Below are 18,775 nucleotides of genomic sequence, written 5' to 3' on the forward strand. Positions count from 1 at the left end.
TTAATGAATGGAGCTAGCATTACTGTTATTTTAAAGTAACATTTTCTTTTTATAACCAAATTAATATTAGAATTACAACATGGAATTCGGCCTAGCTTCCTCACAATAGAGTTATGATTTGAAATTATCAGATAATTTTATTTCAGCATCAGATACAGCTCTTTCTTACTTTTTAAACACCCTAAATCCAACAGAAACTGCTAATAACTATATTTCTTATATATGAATCATTTAGAATTTTCCCAGAGTGATTTTCCTGCAATCTCTAAAGTGAACCCTTTTTCTTATGAATCATCTTTCTATATCTATTTTTTTCTCCTCTCTCTTAAAAACTAGGAAGAAGGTCGTGGCCAAGGTTTCACTGACGGGGTGTATCAAGGGAAACAGCTTTTTCAGTGTGATGAAGATTGTGGTGTGTTTGTTGCATTGGACAAGCTGGAACTCATAGAAGACGACGATACTGCGTTGGAAAGTGATTATGCAGGTCCAGTGGACACGATGCAGGTCGAACTTCCTCCTTTGGAAATAAACTCCAGAGTTTCTTTGAAGGTTGGAAAAACAATAGAATCTGGAACAGTTATATTCTGTGATGTTTTGCCAGGAAAAGAGAGCTTAGGATATTTTGTTGGTGTGGACATGGTAAGAAAATTTTGTATTAAATATCTTTGTGAATATATGTATTAGTTTTAGTACCAATTTACTTGCAAATTGAACACTTTGAATATTCAAAATGATCTAATTTGGAGTACTTTAAAGAGCATGTTCTAATTTATGTTTGGTAAAGGAGCATTGAAATAGAACAGGGGTCTACATATAGAATTACATTTACTTTTTTCTGATTTGAATAAGCTAGAAAAATCTTCTCAATCTTTAAATCTGCCTTATTGTAGCTGACCAATACACAAAACAAAACAAAACCCAAATATATTACATGATGTCTTATTTTTCTTTATTTTGAAAAAGTTTTTTGGGGTAACCTATGTTTTTTAATAATTTTCTACACGATTTTATTGGCCGATCTGATTTTAATAAGTAGTATAAAAATCATTTATAGAAAATATCTGGGTAGAGGAAAACCACATTGATTTTGAGTAATAGACAATTAGAATATTCTCATAGGATGTCATTCATTTGAAAAACCTTTTTTAATTGTGGTAAAATATACATAACATAAAATTTACCATTTTAAGCACTTTTAAGTGTGCGTGCAGAAGCATTAAATATATTCACATTGTTGTACTGTCACCTCTATTCATCTCTGGAACTTTTTCATCATCCCAAACTGAAACCCTGTTCCTGTTAAACAGTAACTGCCCACTTTCCCCAACCTCTGCTAACCACAGTTTCTTCTGCTTTCTGTATCTGTGAATTTGCTTGTTCTAGGTTCCTCATAAGAGTGGAATCTTAGAATATTTGACCTAAGCTTGTGTCACTTATTTTTAATGTTTCTTTATAATCATACTTGTTAATAATGGATCCATTCCAGTGTGGTGAGTTAAATAATACCTGCAGCATTGAGAGAATGAGAAGAAAAAGGCTGGAGCATTTTTATCACACATTGAACATATGGGCAAGACTTTGTTATGTATAAAAAAGGAAATTCATACGGAATTATTGAGTAGTAGAATGAGTTAGGAGGGGACGTGAGTAGTAGTCTCTTGTACTCACGATGGGGATGATTAGTCATCATTTTTATCCATTCAGGTATACCTTTTGGTTGTTGGTAAGGTAATGTTCTAGCGTAATGTTTCCTGTGCTTGCAATTCTAGGAAATTCTATTTGTTACTCATTGGTTAGTTACTAAACATTTACTTTTAATATGTGAAAAGTTAGAACCAGAGCAAAACATATATGCCCCTCACGATAGCTGACAATAAAGCACCCCTTTTAACCAATATTCTTTAAATATTAATTCAGTATTTATTTCAAGGAGAATTGTGGCCTGCATGGAGGGAAGATTGGAGAAAGTGGGCCGCTGGTTATCGGGGTTGGTCTCCCCTTGTGTCAGGTTCTTGGGCCTCAAACTTGGCAGAAGCTGTTTAGGGTTTAGGCCTTGCCTTTAGATGGCGGTCTGGGGTCAGCTTGTTTACCCGGGGCAGGCTACCTAAAGGTTTGCCCTGACAGTTTCTCTCTCTGCCTCCATCTGTCCCATAGTTGACTTGTGCAGACATTCGTTCCAAACATTTCTATTATACTCCTTGAGAAGAAAGTTCTGGCAAATGCTAGAACTTTCTTTATCTCTTCTATTCAAAGAGATATTTCTTCTATTTCAAACTTTGTTATCTCTTCTATTCATGTTCTATTTCCAGGGACATTTTAGCATGCCATGCACATCGGTGTCCAGGGCAGTTGTCTGACTGGCCCATCTACTGACGTAGTTCCCTGAACAGCACAGTGCCAATTGGTGCTATATTAGAATATCAAATAATTAAATATAAACATCTCGATCCTGGAGAAGATTCCCATATGTCCATAAAATGTCAAAGGAACAAGGAGAAAATAGACTTTTTTTGTAAAGAAAGGCATACAGAAGTTCAGAACGACTATTTAAGTGCTCAGGGAGTATGAAGAGCCTAGGACTAGTTAGAGGCAGGTATCTGGGTGAAATAATATATTGTTAATGACTCTTCCTATGCAAAATGTTGTCTTTTGAAACCTCAAATGAGTGTTATTCCATAGACTAGTATTTATTGTTCAGTAAAATATGAAAAACGCTTCTGATTCTTTGCTTATCTAGGGGTTTACTATAACTTGGTTATTCTTGGATCTCATTTTCCTGAAGAATAAAATGAACAAACAAACGAAAAAAGCAAAACCTTATTACTATGGCAACTATTCCTAATATATTCTTTCTTTCCTTTAGGTAAAATTGTTAACATTTACCAATGTAAAATATTTTGGAGGATTCTTTATGGAAAATACAGACTTTCACATTTACATTTCATTGAGAAGGATTTTAATGTTTATTTAACTTCTAGGATAACCCTATTGGGAACTGGGATGGAAGATTCGATGGAGTGCAGCTTTGTAGTTTTGCGTGTGTTGAAAGTACAATTCTATTGCACATCAATGATATCATCCCAGGTATGTTTTCTTTATGTTTTATACATTTATAAGGCAAGTGTTTCTGAAAAATTTTTTATTTTTTTATTTCAGTAGGTTTTTGGGGAACAGGTAGTGTTTGGCTACATTAATCTTTAATGGTGATTTCTGAGATTTTGGTGCACCCATCACCTGAGAAGTGTGCACTGTACCCAGTGTGTAGTCTTTTACCCCTTGCCACCCCCTGTTCTTTTTCCCTGAGTCCCCAAAATCCAGTGTATCATTCTTATGCCTTTGCATCCTCATAGCTTAGCTCCTACATATGAGCAAGAACATACAGTGTTTGGTTTTCCATTCCTGAATTGTTGTACTTCACATGGAATAGTAGCCTTCAGTTCCATCCAGGTTGCTGTGAATGCCATTATTTTGTTCCTTTTTATGGCTGAGTAGTGTTCCTTGGTATCTGTATATAACACATTTTCTTTATCCACTTGTTGATTGATGGGCATTTGGGAGGGTTCCATATTTTTGCAATTGCAAATTGTGCTGCTGTAAACGTGCATGTGCAAGTGTCTTTTTCCTATAATAACTTCTTTTCCTTTGGGTACATTCCTAGTAGTGGGATTGCTGGATCAAATGGTAGAGCTACTTTTATTCTTTAAGGAATCTCCACACTGTTTTCCATAGTGGCCATACTAGTTTATATTCCCAACAGTGTGCAAGTGTTGCCTTTTCACCACACCCACGCCAACATGTATTATTTTTTTATTTTTTGATTATGGCCATTCTTGCAGGAGTGAGGTGGTATCACATTGTGGTTTTGATTTGCATTTTCCTGATTTGGTGATGCTGAGCTGTTTCCCATGTGCTTTTTGGCCATTTGTATATCTTCTTTTGAGAATTGTCTAAAAGCGGGCTAATGTCCTTAGCCCGTTTTTTGATGGGATTGTTTGTTTTATACTTGCTGATTTGTTTGAGTTCTTTGTAGATTCTGGATATTAGTCCTTTGTAGGATGTATAGATTATGAAGATTTTCTCCCACTCTGCTGATTATTTCTTTTGCTTTGCAGTAAACCTTTTAGTTTAATTAAGTCTCATCTATTTATCATTTTTGTTACATTTGCTTTCAGGTTCTTGGTCATGAAGTCTTTGCCTAAGCCAGTGTCTAGAAGGGTTTTTCCAATGTTATCTTCTAGAATCTTTATAGTTTTAGGTCTTAGATTTAAGTCTTTGATCCATCTATAAGGCAAATTTTCTAATGTATATTTTGTTTTGAAAACATAATTATGAGCTTCAAAATGTATTTTAGAACTTGACTTTTATATTATGAAATTGTTATTAAATAGGATATGCTTTGTTACCCTCAAATGAAAATAATCAAGATTTTTGTTTCCAGAAGTATATAAGGGTGGCATTCATATGTTTTCATTCACTTTTCCATCACCTGTCCATTCTAAGGGTTGGGGGAAAAGCCCTTGCTGGCAATTAGAAGGATCGGAAAATGTAATCAACTGCCACCTGAGTAAGAGCTTGTTTAAACTAGAAGCTTTTACACAGAAATTGGTCATCTAATCTAATCGAATGTACTGTGGAGAAGATTCTTGCTGGATGACCTGTGAGATCTCTTCTAGTTTTGAGAAGGGGTGATTAATCAGGGGTCAGGACTCTAGTCAGAAATAGATTTCTCAACTTTACATTTAGAAGAAGCCTCAAGCAATCTTCTATTTTGCCTCAAACAAGTAGCACCTAGTGGCTGCTGTCAGGTAATTGACAGTTTCTGTTGATAGCAACATCAACAGTTTCATTGCCCTGCTGTTAGGGGAACTCTCTGTGATACAGGCTAGTGCAACAAAGCCAACAGTGGCAGTCAGAGATGGTGATTCTTATTGAGCACTATGCAACTGTGATTAAAATGTCAGAAGGCCTGCAGGCAGACTGTAGCCAAGAAGGTACTAGGCCCTGAGTTAATTACTTACACTTTTTTACATTCATAACAAACTTATAATATAGGTCTTAATGATTCCCATTTTCTGATAAAAAGCTGAGGCTCGGATGGACAAAAATTGCCAATATCAGAGTAAATGGTAGAGCCAGAACTCAAATCCAGACTTGTCTGATTAGAAAGCTGTGCTCTTTTCAGTACCTCTCCACCCCAAATCCTGCCTGTATATTTAGGATGTGAAGACCTGCATAGAAAACCATACTTCTCAGTTTCACATGATACCTGGGAATATTGTTTCCATGGAGATATATTTTGCCTCTAATTCTATAAAAGCTGAATTTTGCTATAGCAAGGATCACAAATGAATAAGTATACTAAATTGTTTTCTTTTTTTTCAAGTCATTTCAGGTCCTCAGTTTCTTTTGTTCTAAAAATGAAGGGGCTAATACTAGATGATTCTTAAGGTTCCTTTTAGCCTGCACTGTTTGCCCTTCCTGTTTTCCTGTTGCTGGGGCAAGTAACCAATGCTTGTTTTTCAAGTTAGGGCATGCTTTCTGCTTTAGTTTTGAGCTTTACAGCAAGAACACATTAATTTAGTTGGAGATATAGGATTCAAATTATAGCTTTATTTCAATTTTACTTTGCTTTACTTGATTTAAGTCAATTTTTAATTTTTTGCAAATTGAATTTCTAGTTATTCTGGTTTTTGCTTCCCTTTGAAACAAATGGTTTACATTCAGGAAAAAGCATATATGTGCTTGATACTTTATTTGGCAAAATTTACTTTACTTTTTCATGATTGTTAATGGAGAGATTACGATTTATTATTTTATGAATTAAAATACTTTTAAATATCATAATAAATGCTTATGGTTTTAAAAACAGTTTAATAAAAAGCCATTCCTTCATTCAGATATTATTAAGCCCTTACCTAGATGATGGGGATATACTAGGAAGCAAAACTGGTAAAAATTCTTCTCGTGTGGAGTTTTCATTCCAGTGAGTAGAGACAGTAAATATGTAATGTGTATGATCAATTACATGATATATAAGATGGAGAATGATAAACAAGGTGAGGGGGAAGGGAGCCCCAGGTTGTAGGGTGGGATTTTTCAATTTCTTATAGGGTAGTTTTGATGAACCTTCTAATAAGGTGATGTTTGAGCTGTTGACATGAAGGAAGCTTGGGAGATAACATGTGGATTCCACAGGAGAGCCTAAGGCTGCAGCCAGCATGGCCAGCTTGAGCAATGTGAAGAGCTGACTGTGGCTGCAGCAGATGGAGTGAGGGAGAAAGTGGTAGGAGCCGCAGTGGAAGCTCAAACAGGTAGTGCTAAGTGGGCTGCTGTGCGGATTCTTGGCTTTCACAGTGACAGAGGTGGGGAGCTATAGGTGGGTTTTTAACAAAGGGCAACTCACCCTAATTTGCATTTTAAAATGATCTCTCCAGCTGCCTGTTAAGAATAAACTAGACAGAGGACAGAAACAGGGAGACCAGGAAGGAGATGGCTGTAGTTATCCACGTGAGAGACAGTGGTGGCTGGGACTGGGGTGGCATGAAGCGGATGGTGAGAAGTGAAGGATTTTGGATATAATGTAAAGATCACTAACAAGATTTGTAGATGGGTTGGGTGTGAGGTTTGACTGAGAGAGAACGGAATCAAGGATAATTCCAAGGTTTGGACTGAGCAACTGGTAGGTTGGAGAAGCAATTTACCCAGGTGGACAAGACAACAGGAAGGGCATATGTGGGGGAGTGGGAGTTAGAAGTCAGAATCTTGGTTTTGATCATGTTAAAATTGAGACATCTGTTAAATAATTTCAGTTGAATGTTTATGTTATTATAAGAATTCATCTTTAATCCTTAAAAATGGGCAATGTGCTGATCATTTTCATATTTAAGCAACATTTGGTTGGGTGCAGGGGCTCCCACCTGTAATCCCAGCACTTTGGGACACCAAGGTGGGTAGATCACGTTAGGTCAGGAGTTCGAGACCAGCTTGACCAACGTGGCGAAACTCCCATCTCTACTAAAAATACAAAAATTAGCTGGGCATGGTGGCAGGCATCTGTAGTCCCAGCTACTTGGGAGGCTGAGGCAGGAGAATTGCTTGAACCTTGGGAGGCTGAGGCAGGAGAATCACTTGGGAGGTGGAGGTTGCAGTAAGCTGAGATCTCACCATTGCACTCCAGCCTGGGTGATAGAGTGAGACTCCATCTCAAAAAAGAAACTTTTTATTGTGGAATGTATTTGCAAAAGTGTATATAACAACATATATTAAGAATAATAATGAAGACTCATGAAACCGACCATCTAGGTTAAGAAACAGAATACTAGAAGTACCTTAAAAACCACCTGCATACCTTGTCTTTGTTATAATTGCAGTCTCTCCCTATGGGTGACCAGTATTCTGATTTTTTTTCACTAATTATTTTCTTGCTTTTTATAATTTAATTATATCTCTATAACTAAACAATATACTATTTAGTTTATCCTGCTTTTGAACTTAATGTAGTTAAAATCTTACTGATTTTTAAATCACTTGCATCAGTTACTTAAAATATATTTTGAGATTCTTTTCTGTGGACCAGGGTATGAATAGTTTGTTCACTCTCACTGCTTCACAGTGTATTTCCTTGTGTGACTATCCCACAATTTGGTGCCCATTGTCATATTAATGGACACTTAGGTTTTATGGTGTTTCCACCTCCTCTTCAACACTTGGCACTGATTAAAATTTTTTGCCAATTGGACAGCTGAGAAATGGTATCTCAAGGTGGTTTTAAAGTTATGAGTAGGATCGAACAGACTTTTATATGTTTATACGACATTTGTGTCCTCTATTAAACATGTATGTTTTTTGCCTGTTTTTCTGTTGAGTCGCTCATTTATTGACTCATGAGTTCTCTAGTTTTATAATTTTAATAAAATTATTTTAATGTTTTATTATGAAAATTTAAACAGAAAAACTGAAAATTTTATATTGAGCATCTTTATGCATACTATGTAGATCCTATAATCAGCATTTTACTTGCTTTATCATGTATCTGGCCATCATTTTATTTATGTACTAAGCCATCATGTTTTTTTGTGCATTTCACATGAAGTTGCAGATGTCAGTTCACTTCCTCCTAAATTCTTTAGTGTGCATCTAATTAACTAGAGACAAGCATTTGCGGTTTTCTTTTTCATTTCAGATAGAAGTCACACATATAATGAAATACATATGGATTTATTTGGGTTTTAACTAATACATATATACCCTTAAATTAGAAACCTCTATCGAGTTACTAAAACAATTTTAGTAAGAAATGCATTCATGTATCTCAAATCAAAATTTAAAAGTACAATAAAAAATCTCATTTCCATTTTTATCTCCTCTGCCTCAGTTGCCTGCTCACTCCATCTTTTGTTTCTCACTAGTCACAGTTTTTAATCTTATATATCTTTCCAGTGTTTCTTTATAAAATATAAATATTCATATTCCCCCTTCCCTTTTAATACAAGAAGTGTACTGGATATACCATGCTGCCGTTTGCTTTATTCTCTTCATTTTATGTCTTAGAACTCTTTGTATATTTGTGAAGAGATTTTCTTGTTTTTTATAGTGTATAATTTTCCATTGTATGGAAAACAATTCTATAACCTAACCAGTTTCCTATAGATGGATATTTGGGTTGGTTCTGACTTTCTGATATTCCACACAATGTTACTGTAACCTGCACATCACTGTTTCTCACATGTGCTAGCATGTCTGTAGGATAAATTCCCAGAAGCGCAGTTGTTTGACGAAAGGGTTTATGCATTGGTATTGTTCTAGATATTGCTAATTGCTTTCAGTAGTGGATAAAACAATTTATATTTCTGTCAGTAGAATACAAGGATAACTTACAGCTTTCCCATGAAAGTGTTTTTTTTCCCTAATCTGATAGATAAAAAATATATATCAGTGTATATAATACATTTACAAATAGAAATTTGCATTTCTTCTGTTGAGTGATGTTGAACATCTTTGCATATAATTAAAAGCAGTTTCTTTCTGTGAAGTGTTTGCATCTGTGCCTATTTTTAAGTCGGGTTAGGTTATTGGTCTTTTTTCTCACTGATTTCTTCATGTGTTAGGGAGGCAAACTCTTTCATGATGTGAGGTGCAAATATTGCCCAGTCTTCCACCCTCATTTGTCATTTGTCTTTTTTTTTTTAATTGCTTATATCTGGTCATCCTTATTTCTTTTTACTGTGGTAAAATCTATATAACAAGATGTACCATTTTAGCAGTTTTTAAGTGTATAATTCAGTGGCATTAAGTATGTTTGCAATTGTGCAACCATCACCACTATCTATTTCCAGAAACCGTATTCATGATCACAAATAGAAACTCCATACCCATGAAGAAATAGCTCCCCGTCCCTCTCCCCCTCCAGCCTCTGGTCATCTCTGATCTCTGCTCTCTGTCCATATGACTTTGCCTATTCTGGGTATCTCATATTCGTGGAATCATACATTTGTCCTTTGTATCTGATCATTTCACTTAGTGTGATGTCTTTTGACTTTGGTGCTTTTTGCCATACGGGATTTAAAAACTTTTTAGGCCATTGTATTTATCATTTTTGTTCCAATAGCTTCTGGATTTTGAGTTACTCTAAGGTTATAAAGGAATTTCCCTGTGTTTTCTTCTAGTACTCTGTGGTTTTAGTACATATCATTCTTTCTTTCTATCTATCTCTATCTATCTATCTATCTATCTATCTCTTCGACCCATTTCTGTTTTATGTGGTATATAATGTGAAATATAGATCCAATTGAGCTACTTTTAATTTTTTCCACAGGTAGAAGATACCCAGTTGTCTTAGTATCATTTATTAAAAAAGGCCATCTTTATTGGTTTGAGAGGCCACTTTCATCATACTAAATTTCTATATGTATTTTGGTGTATTTATGGACTTTCTATTTTATCTCCCCAGGCTCAAATACCCACATTGTTCTTAATGATTTTTTAAAAACTGTATATATTCATGGGGTACAAGTACAATTTTGCTACAGCTACACTGGTATATTACACTGTGGTAAGGTCAGGGCCTTCAGCACATCCATCACTGGAGCAATGTACACTGTACCCACCATGCAGCCTCCCATCATCCACCCCTCACCACCCCTTTGAGTCCCCCCATTGTTCATCTTTTCACACTCTGCTTCCACGTGTGATTCTTTATAATGTGTTTTAATATTATTAATGCTAGTATCCTCTCACTGTTGTTTTGAATTTTCCTATTCTATATTGTTTTCAAAATAGTTGTCTTCTTGATAGTTTTGCATTTTCACATTTAAGTGTTTCACTTGGATTTGGTTTTGTGCAGGATATGAAATATGGGTACAGATATCCAATTTGACCTTCCATGCTTGCTGTGTATAAATCAAGTTTCCAGATGTATACGTGTGGATCTTTCTGGGCCCTGTTGTTTCCCTACACTAAAGCCTATCCATAGCGTTAGAAGTCTTGGTAGCTGTGAGAGTACATTTCCATTGTTCTTTTTCATGATGAGTGTCTTGGCTATTCTTAGCCCTTGGACTTTGTTGTAAGTTTAAGTAGCAGCTTCTCAAATACTCTAAGAGAGTTCTGTTAGGATTTTGGAATTGCAGTTAATCTGTAGAACAATTGAAGGAGAATTGACATTTCTATGATACTAAAACTTCTAGCATATGAACATTGTATAGCCTTTCATTTATTTTTCTTTTAGTAAAATTTTATAATTTTCTCCATGAAGAGCTTAAATGCCTTTTGATACATTGTAAAATAAAGCATATTTTCTAACTGTGTTGTGCTGTGTGGAAATACAATTGCATTTTTTTTTAAGAAAACAGCTTTATTGAGATGTAATTTATAATTCACTCAGAGTATACAAATCAATGCATTTTAATGCATTTACAGATATGTGCAATTGTCAAGACAAGTTTAGACCATTTTCATCACCTCAAAAAGAAATGCTGTACCCCTTAGTGATCACTCCCCAAACACTTCATCCTTGTTAGTTGTAAGTAACCACCAGTCTACTTTCTGTCTCTGTATGTTTGCCTTTTCTGGACATTTCATTTAAATGGAATCACATTATGTGTGGTCTTTGACGTTTTTCACTTAGCATGTTTTCAAGGTTCCTCCATATTGCAGCATACGTCAGAGTTTCCTTCCTTCCTAAGGCAGAATAATATTCCATTGTATGGATACATCACATTTTGTTTATTCATTGGTAGATAAATATTTGGGGTTTTTTCACCTTTTGGCTACAATGAATAATGCTACTAAAAACATGCATGTACAAGTTGTTGTTTGGACATATACTTTCGTTTCTCTTGGGTTTATATCTGGGAGTGGAATTGCTGGGTCATATGATAACTCCATGTTTAATCATTTGTGGAACTGCCAGACTATTTCCCAAAGCAGCCACACCATTTTACATTCCTACTAGCAGTGTTTAAGGGTTTTGATTTCTTTGTCCTTGTCAATACTTGTTATTATCTGACTTTTAATTCTAGCCATCCTAATGGGAACGAAGTCAATTTCAATTGACTTTTGTGTACTAATTTTTGTTACAAACAGTCTTACTAAAATGTCTTATTCACAGTTTATCTGTGGGTTACTTTAAAAATATTCAGTCATTATTGTTTGCACATAATAGTAGTTTTGCCTCTTTTTTTGAATTATTTTTTAAAAATGGTTGTTTACTGTCCTAGCTAGTACCTCTAAATACAACATTGAATAGAAATAGTGATGGAAAGCAACTTGGCCTTTTTTCCTGACCTTAAAGAAAATGCTTTCAACATTTCATTATTAAGTGTGATGTTTGCTATAGAGTTTTGTTGTATTGTCATTTATCAGGTTAGAGAGTTACCTACTGTTCCTAGTTTTCTAACAGTTTTATCATGAATTGATGTTGAATTTTATCAACCCCTATTCTCTACTGATATAATCCTATTGTCTTTCAATCTGCTGACTTGCTAATATTGAATCAACCTTACATCCCTAATATAAACCTAATCTCCTCATGATTCATATTTTGCTTGGTCCAGTTTGCTAGTATTTGCATGCTGTTTTAAAAACCTCTGTTTAAAAGAGATATTGGCCTATCCTTTTTCCCTCTTAGCTGTCCCTGTCTGGTTTTGGAATCAAAGTCATGCTTGTCCCATAAAGCACCTGGGAAAGGTTTCTTTTATTTTGTTATTTGAAAGAGTTTATGTAAGATTAGAATCACCTATTCCTTGAGTATTTGGCAAAGCTTCTTTTTGTGGAAATGTTTAGCTACCGATGAAATATCCTTTAACATTTCTATTTGTTTTTGATTTTCTTTTGTCAGTTTTATTTTTTATAAATGTATCCATTTAATTTGTTTTCGAAGCTTTGGACATTGTTTTGTTTATAAAAGCCTCTTAATTTTCTGTTCAACCTCAGCAGCATCTGCACTTATGTTCCTATTTTCATCCAAAATGTTAATCATTTGTGCTTTCTTATATTCCTCACCAATCTTACCAGTGGTTTCTCACTTTCATTTTTTCAAAGGACCAACTTTTGGCTTTCTTAATTCTTTCTAGATATACTAATACACTATTATTTTTACTGTGTAACTAGTGCATTTTTTAGGTCTGAGCCCTTAGTTTTCAGCCTGACATGCTTTTGTCTCCTGGGGACATTTGGCAGTGCCTGGAGATTTTTGATTGCCACATCTGCTTTAAGAGTACTACTGTCCCCTAATGGGTGGAGGCCAGAGATGCTGCTAAACTTCCTATGGTACACAGGGCAGCCCTGCACAACACAGAATTATCTGGTTCAGAACCTCAGTAGAATTGAACTTGAGACACCCTGTCCTAAGCAAATTCTAGGAGTTATGCTCATTTTATAATGTTAACTTGCTGGATGGCTATGGGGGAATCACTTGTAAAATAAAATTTCTTTCATTATTTATGTATTCTTGGAGGGATAACCAATTCTGTGCTGATACTGTTTTCCCCAAAACAACACGGATAAATGTAATTTCACTTGTCTTACAAAATAAATACAGGCATACCTCATTTTATTGTGCTTTTCTTTACTGTGCTTCACACATATGTGTTTTTTATTTATTGAAGGTTTGCGGCAATCCTGCTTTGGGCAGGTCTGTCAATGCCATTTTTCCAATAGCATCTGCACACTTTGTGTCTCTGTGTCACATTTTGGTAATTCCGGCAATATTTCAAACTTTTTCATTATTATTATATCTGTAATGGTGATCTGTAATCAGTGGTCTTTGATGTAATTATTGAAATTGTTTCAGAGCACCACAAACCACACCCATAGAAGATGACAAATTCCACCGATAAATGTTGTGTGTTCTGACTGCTCCACTGACCAGGCAGGCCACTGTCTCTCTCACTTCTTGGGCCTCCCTATTTCCTAAGACCCAACAATATTAAAATTAGGCCAGTTCATAACCCTATGGCGGCCTCTAAGTGTTCCAGTGAAAGAGAGAGTTGCACATCTCTCACTTGCGATCAAAAGCTAGAAATGATTAAGCTGAGTGAGGAAGGTATGTTGAAAGCCAAAATAGGCTGAAAACTAGGCCTCTTGTTCCAAAGTTAGCCAAGTTGTGAATGCAAAGGAAAATTTCCTGAAGGAAATTAAAAGTGCTACTTTAGTGAACACATGAATGATTAAAAAAAAAAAAAAAAAGAAAGCCTTATTGCTGATATAGAGGAAGGTTTAGTTATTTGGAAAGAAGATCAAACCAGCACATTCCCTTAAGCCAAATCAGAGCAAGGGCCTAACTAACTCTCTTCAATTCTGTAAAGACTGAGAGAGGTAAGGAGCTGCAAAAGAAAAGTTGGAAGTTCACACAGGTTGGTTCATAAACTTTAAGGAAAGATGCCATCACCATAACATAAAAGTACAAGGTGAAGCAGAAAGTACTGATATAGAAGCTGCTGCAAGTTATCAGGTCTAGCTAAGTTAACTGATGAAAGTGGCTACATTAAACAAAAGATTTTCCATGTAGGCAAAACAGCCTTCTATTGCAAGAAGATACCATCTAAGACTTTCATAGCTGAGAGTAGTAGTCAATGCCTGGCTTCAAAGCTTCAAAGGATAGGCTGGCTCTTTTGCTAGGGGTTAATGCAGCTGGTGACTTTAAGTTGAAGACAGGATTCTGAAAATTGTAAAGCCCTTAAGAATTATGCTAAATCTACTGTTTCTGTGCTCTATAAATGGAACAACAAAGCCTGGATGATAACACATCTATTTACAGCATGCTTAACTGCATATTTTAAGTCTACCGTTGAGACCTACTGCTCAGCAAAAGATTCCTTTCAAAATATTACTGTTCATTGATGATGCAGCTGGTCACTCAAGAGCTTTTGTGGAGATGCACAAGGAGATTAATGTTATTTTCATGTCTGCTAGCATAATACCCGTGTTGCAGCATATGGATCAAGGAGTAATTTCTACTTGCAAGTGTTATTTAAGAAATATATTTTGTAAGGCTGCCATATATCATGATTCGTCTGATGGACGGGCAAAGTCAGTTGAAAACTGCAAAGGATTCACCATTCTAGATGCCATTAAGAACCTTCAAAATTCATGGGAGGTCAAAATATTAACATTAACAGGAATTTGGGAGGTTGACTTTGAGGGGTTGAGGATTTCAGTGGAGAAAGTAACTGTAGATGTGGTGGAAATAATAAGAGAACTACAACTAGAGGTGGAGTCTGAAAATATACTTGACTGAATTGCTGCAATTTCATGATCAAACTTGAACGGACGAGGAAAGGAAAAGTAGTTTCTTGAGATGACATCAATTCCTGATGAGAATACTATGCACATTGTTGATTTGACAACAAAGGATTTAGAACATTCCATAAACTTAGCAAAGCAGCAGCAGGCCTTGGGAGAGGATTGACTCCGGTTTTGAAAGAACTTCTATTGTGAGTAAAATGTTATCAAACAGTATCACATGCTACAGAGAAATCTTTTATGAAAGAAAGAGCCAACTTCATTGTCGTCTTATTTTAAGGAATTGCCACAGTTACTCCAGCCTTCAACAGCCATCACCTTGATCAGTCAGCAGCCATCCACACCACACTGAGGCGAGAGCCTTCACTAGCAGGAAGACTGTGACTCATTGAAGGTTCAGATAATCATTAGCATTTTTTAGCATTGAAATAGATTTTAAATTAAGGTGTATACATTATTTTCTTTAACATAATGGTATTGCACACGTAATGGACTACAGTATAGTGTAAACATAACTTTCATATGCACTGGGAAACCAAAACATTTGTGTGACTTGCTTTATTATGATATTTGTTTTGTTGTGGTGCTCTGGAAAGAAACCTGCAGTATCTCCAGGGTATACCTGTATGAGTTTGTGGGTTTCAATTTTTTTTTTTTTAATTTCCAAAGGGTACTTTTGAAAGCTCAAAAAATAAATAAATAAATAAATAAGCATTTTAGATTGAGAGTAACTGTTCTCTTTACCTACCTTAATTGCTTTTCTTTGAATTTTACATTTAACAGCGGAATGTAATTCATTATATTGAATAAGTTAGGAGACTAGGGAAATCATTAGTTTAGTGTTATAATTTGAGATACCTGAGCTGTGAAGTTGGCTTATGTATAATTGATTGTTTTTCTCTGTTGGCTGTAGAATAAATACTTGAAGTGCTTTCCCCCACACTCTAGAGCTGTATTTCCTTCTGTATATTTTTTCCACATCTCAATTTGGTTTGAAATGTAAATTATCTTGGGTTCTACAGTAGCACTTAAAAAGAAAAGCAAAGGAAAAAGCTACCCTTTCTATTTTTCCTGGAATATAACCTAACAAGGAATTGTTCATTAGTAGTGTTTATCTTAAAAACATTTCCAGTTTTGTTTTATTAAAATATTGGTGGAGGATTAAAATAATAAAAATTAGTTACATGAATATCTTGGGTGTCACTTGTCAGGCACACTTTGATCTTCTAAATCAGTAGTTATCATTGCCATTATTGCTGGCTCAGAGCAGTGACGAGAAAGGAAAAGAATGGTACTTTTTTTTCTTTTAAAGCTTGATTTTCATAAATCCTGAATAGGAGATAATTAAGAATGATACCAGCTTTTATAACATAATACACAAATTACACTTATTTGCCAACAAACAAAGCTTGCAAATAGACTTTAAAAATTAAAGTTGTTTAAATGAAAATTAATTTAGTTTATTTGAATGAGTCTTCATCTATCTTTTATGTCATCATTAGGACTCTTTTCTTGAGAGGAAAAAAATGTGTCTCCTTTAGTTCCTTAGTTTCTTTTTCTTGCCCAATTATCTTCATTTGTAAGACAAAATTCATATTTCCAGCATTTAAAAAAGAAAGATTCTTTTTGGAGCAGTTGAACAGCTGGGGAGCTTAGGAAAGAATTCTTTCTAGTCAATTGCTTGTAATAGTGGCTTCTGAAGGATACCTTTGACTCAAAGATGCAGGAATCTTAAATCTATTATAAAATTGTTTCTCTCCTTATTTCTGTTCTAAGTGGTTTAAAACACTGCTAACATATCTAATTTGACATTATGTTTAGGTTCTTGAAGTTGTTATGATGAAGCATATCAATTAATGCCACTCCAAAATTATACATTTCTGGTTTTCTAGTTCAACCTGTGTCTTCTGTTCTAATTGTAGGGGTTGGGAGTATAATGCTATTTTTTGACGATCTCCACAATCAATAGTGAACATATCCATCACCCCAAAGTATGTCCTTTGGGATCCCTCCTTCTGCCTCTGCCTGTCCTCCTGTCCCCCACATTCAGACAACCACTAGTCTTCTTCATGTCAGTATACACTTGTTCACATTTTCAAGGATTTTATAGATGTGGAATAACTCAGGATAATTCTTTTTTGTGTGGCTTATTTCACTCAGCGTAATTATTTTTTAATTCATCCATGTTGTTCTTTTTATTGCTGATATAGTTATACTAGTTTCTATATCCATTCACTTGTTGATGGACACTTGAGTTGTTTTCAGTTTTTGGCTATTATGAATAATGCTGCTATGAAAATTTGCATACAGATCTTCATATGGACATATGCCTTCATTTCACTTGGGTACCTACCTAATGTGGAATGGCTGATAATATTGTAGATGATTGTTAACTTAAATAAAACCCCCAAACCTTCCAAGCTGTGTTTCCAAAGTGGTCGCATTATTTTACATTCCCAGCAGCAGTATATGAGAGTTACGGTTCTTCCATATCTTTGCCAACACTTGATGTGATCAGTTTTTAAAATTTTAGTAACATCTAATTGTGGTTTTATTCTGTACTTCATTGGTGACCAGTGACATCAAACATCTTTCCATGTGTGTATTTGTCATTTACATGTCTTCTTTGGTTTAGTATCTGTGCAAGGCTTTTGTCAATTTTTAATTGTTTCTTTATGATTGGGTTTTGAGAGTTATTTATAAATTCTAAATACAAGCCCTTTTTCAGATATTTAACTTACAGACATTTCAGATTATTATAGATTCACATGCAGAGAGAGGGATCCTGTGTGCCCTTTAGCCAGTTTTTCCCAGTGGTAACATATTGTAAAGCAAGACGTGTGCAACATCACAACCAGAATGTTGACTCTGATATGGTCAAGAGGCAGAACACAGAGATCTCACAGAGATCCTGTATGTTGCCGTTTCATTGCCACATGAATTCCCTCTTACTCCTACCCCATCCTTAACCTCTGACAACCACTCATCTGCTCTCCATTTCTATAATTTAGTCATTTCAAAAATGTTACATAAATGGAGTTGAACAGTATGTAACCTTTTGAGACTGGCTCTTTATTTCACTCAGCATAATTCTCTGGAGATTTATCAATATTATTTTATATATCTATGGGTTGTTCCTGTTTATTCCTGCTATATCCATATTATGGATGTATCAATTTGTTTAACTGTTTACCCACTGAAGGACATCTGGTTTGTATCCAGTTTTTGGCCATTATGAATAATGCTTTTATAAATATTTGTGTGCAGTTTCTTGACTGCACATAAATCTTTATTTCTTGGGCATAATTGTCCAAGTGTGTATTTGCTGATATTTGCAGATTTAGTTTCTTAAGAAACGGCTAGGAGACGATCCAAGATGGCCGTTTAGGAACAGCTCAGGATTGCAGCTCCCAGTGAAAGCGCAGAGGGTGAGTGGACGCCGCGTTTTTATTGCCCACAGACTAGGAAATTCCCGGGCAGAGGTGCTCCACGGTCGCCAGCGCGGCTGTTTCGGCCAGCGCGGCTGTGCCGGCCGGCACCGCTGCTTTGCCCCGCGCGGCTGCTTTGTTGGCGCCCCGGAGCCGCGGTTCTCCGTACAAAATACACCAGTCCGCGGGCCCTTTTGGCTGGCGATTGGAGCCACGGGAAGTCGCCCATACACTGGTTCAAAAAGGGGACTGAGCAGAGAACCAGGACAGTAGATTCCAGGGCAAAAAAAAAAAAAAAAAAAGCGCCACAAACCTCAGTGCCGCTGTTTAAGCCAGCGCAGTGAGTGGCCGCAGGGGAAAACAAACAGACCCCGGCGCCTCTTCAACAGGCGACTGGAACACCAACTTAAAAAAGGCTCTGAGGCAGGGAGCCAGGCGATCAGGCTCGGCTGGCCCCACCCCCACAAAAGAACAGCAACCAGAAACTCTGGATTGAGAATTTCACAGCAAGCGCAGCTGAACCCGGGACGGTCCAGCTCTGTGGGGGAGGGGCGTCCGCCATTACCGAGGCAGCCCGCCGTTGCCAAGGCAACCCGCCATTGCTGAGG

General features: G+C 36.0%; 1 protein-coding gene across 11 annotated transcripts in view; it reads left to right on the forward strand.

Moving 5' to 3' along the window:
* The window catches only part of CYLD (CYLD lysine 63 deubiquitinase), a 65,209-nt gene that overhangs the window by 9,165 nt on the left and 37,269 nt on the right, over positions 1–18,775 (forward strand). For all 11 annotated transcript variants that reach the window (XM_032255700.1, XM_032255704.1, XM_032255707.1 and 8 more), the window contains 2 exons: positions 337–639; positions 2,979–3,084. In XM_032255700.1, coding sequence (XP_032111591.1) covers positions 337–639; positions 2,979–3,084 — 409 coding nt within the window. The remainder of the gene's footprint in view (positions 1–336; positions 640–2,978; positions 3,085–18,775) is intronic.

This window comes from Sapajus apella, unplaced genomic scaffold, assembly GCF_009761245.1.
Source record: "Sapajus apella isolate SASKATOON/1434 unplaced genomic scaffold, GSC_monkey_1.0 scaffold90, whole genome shotgun sequence".
Lineage (NCBI taxonomy): Eukaryota > Metazoa > Chordata > Mammalia > Primates > Cebidae > Sapajus > Sapajus apella.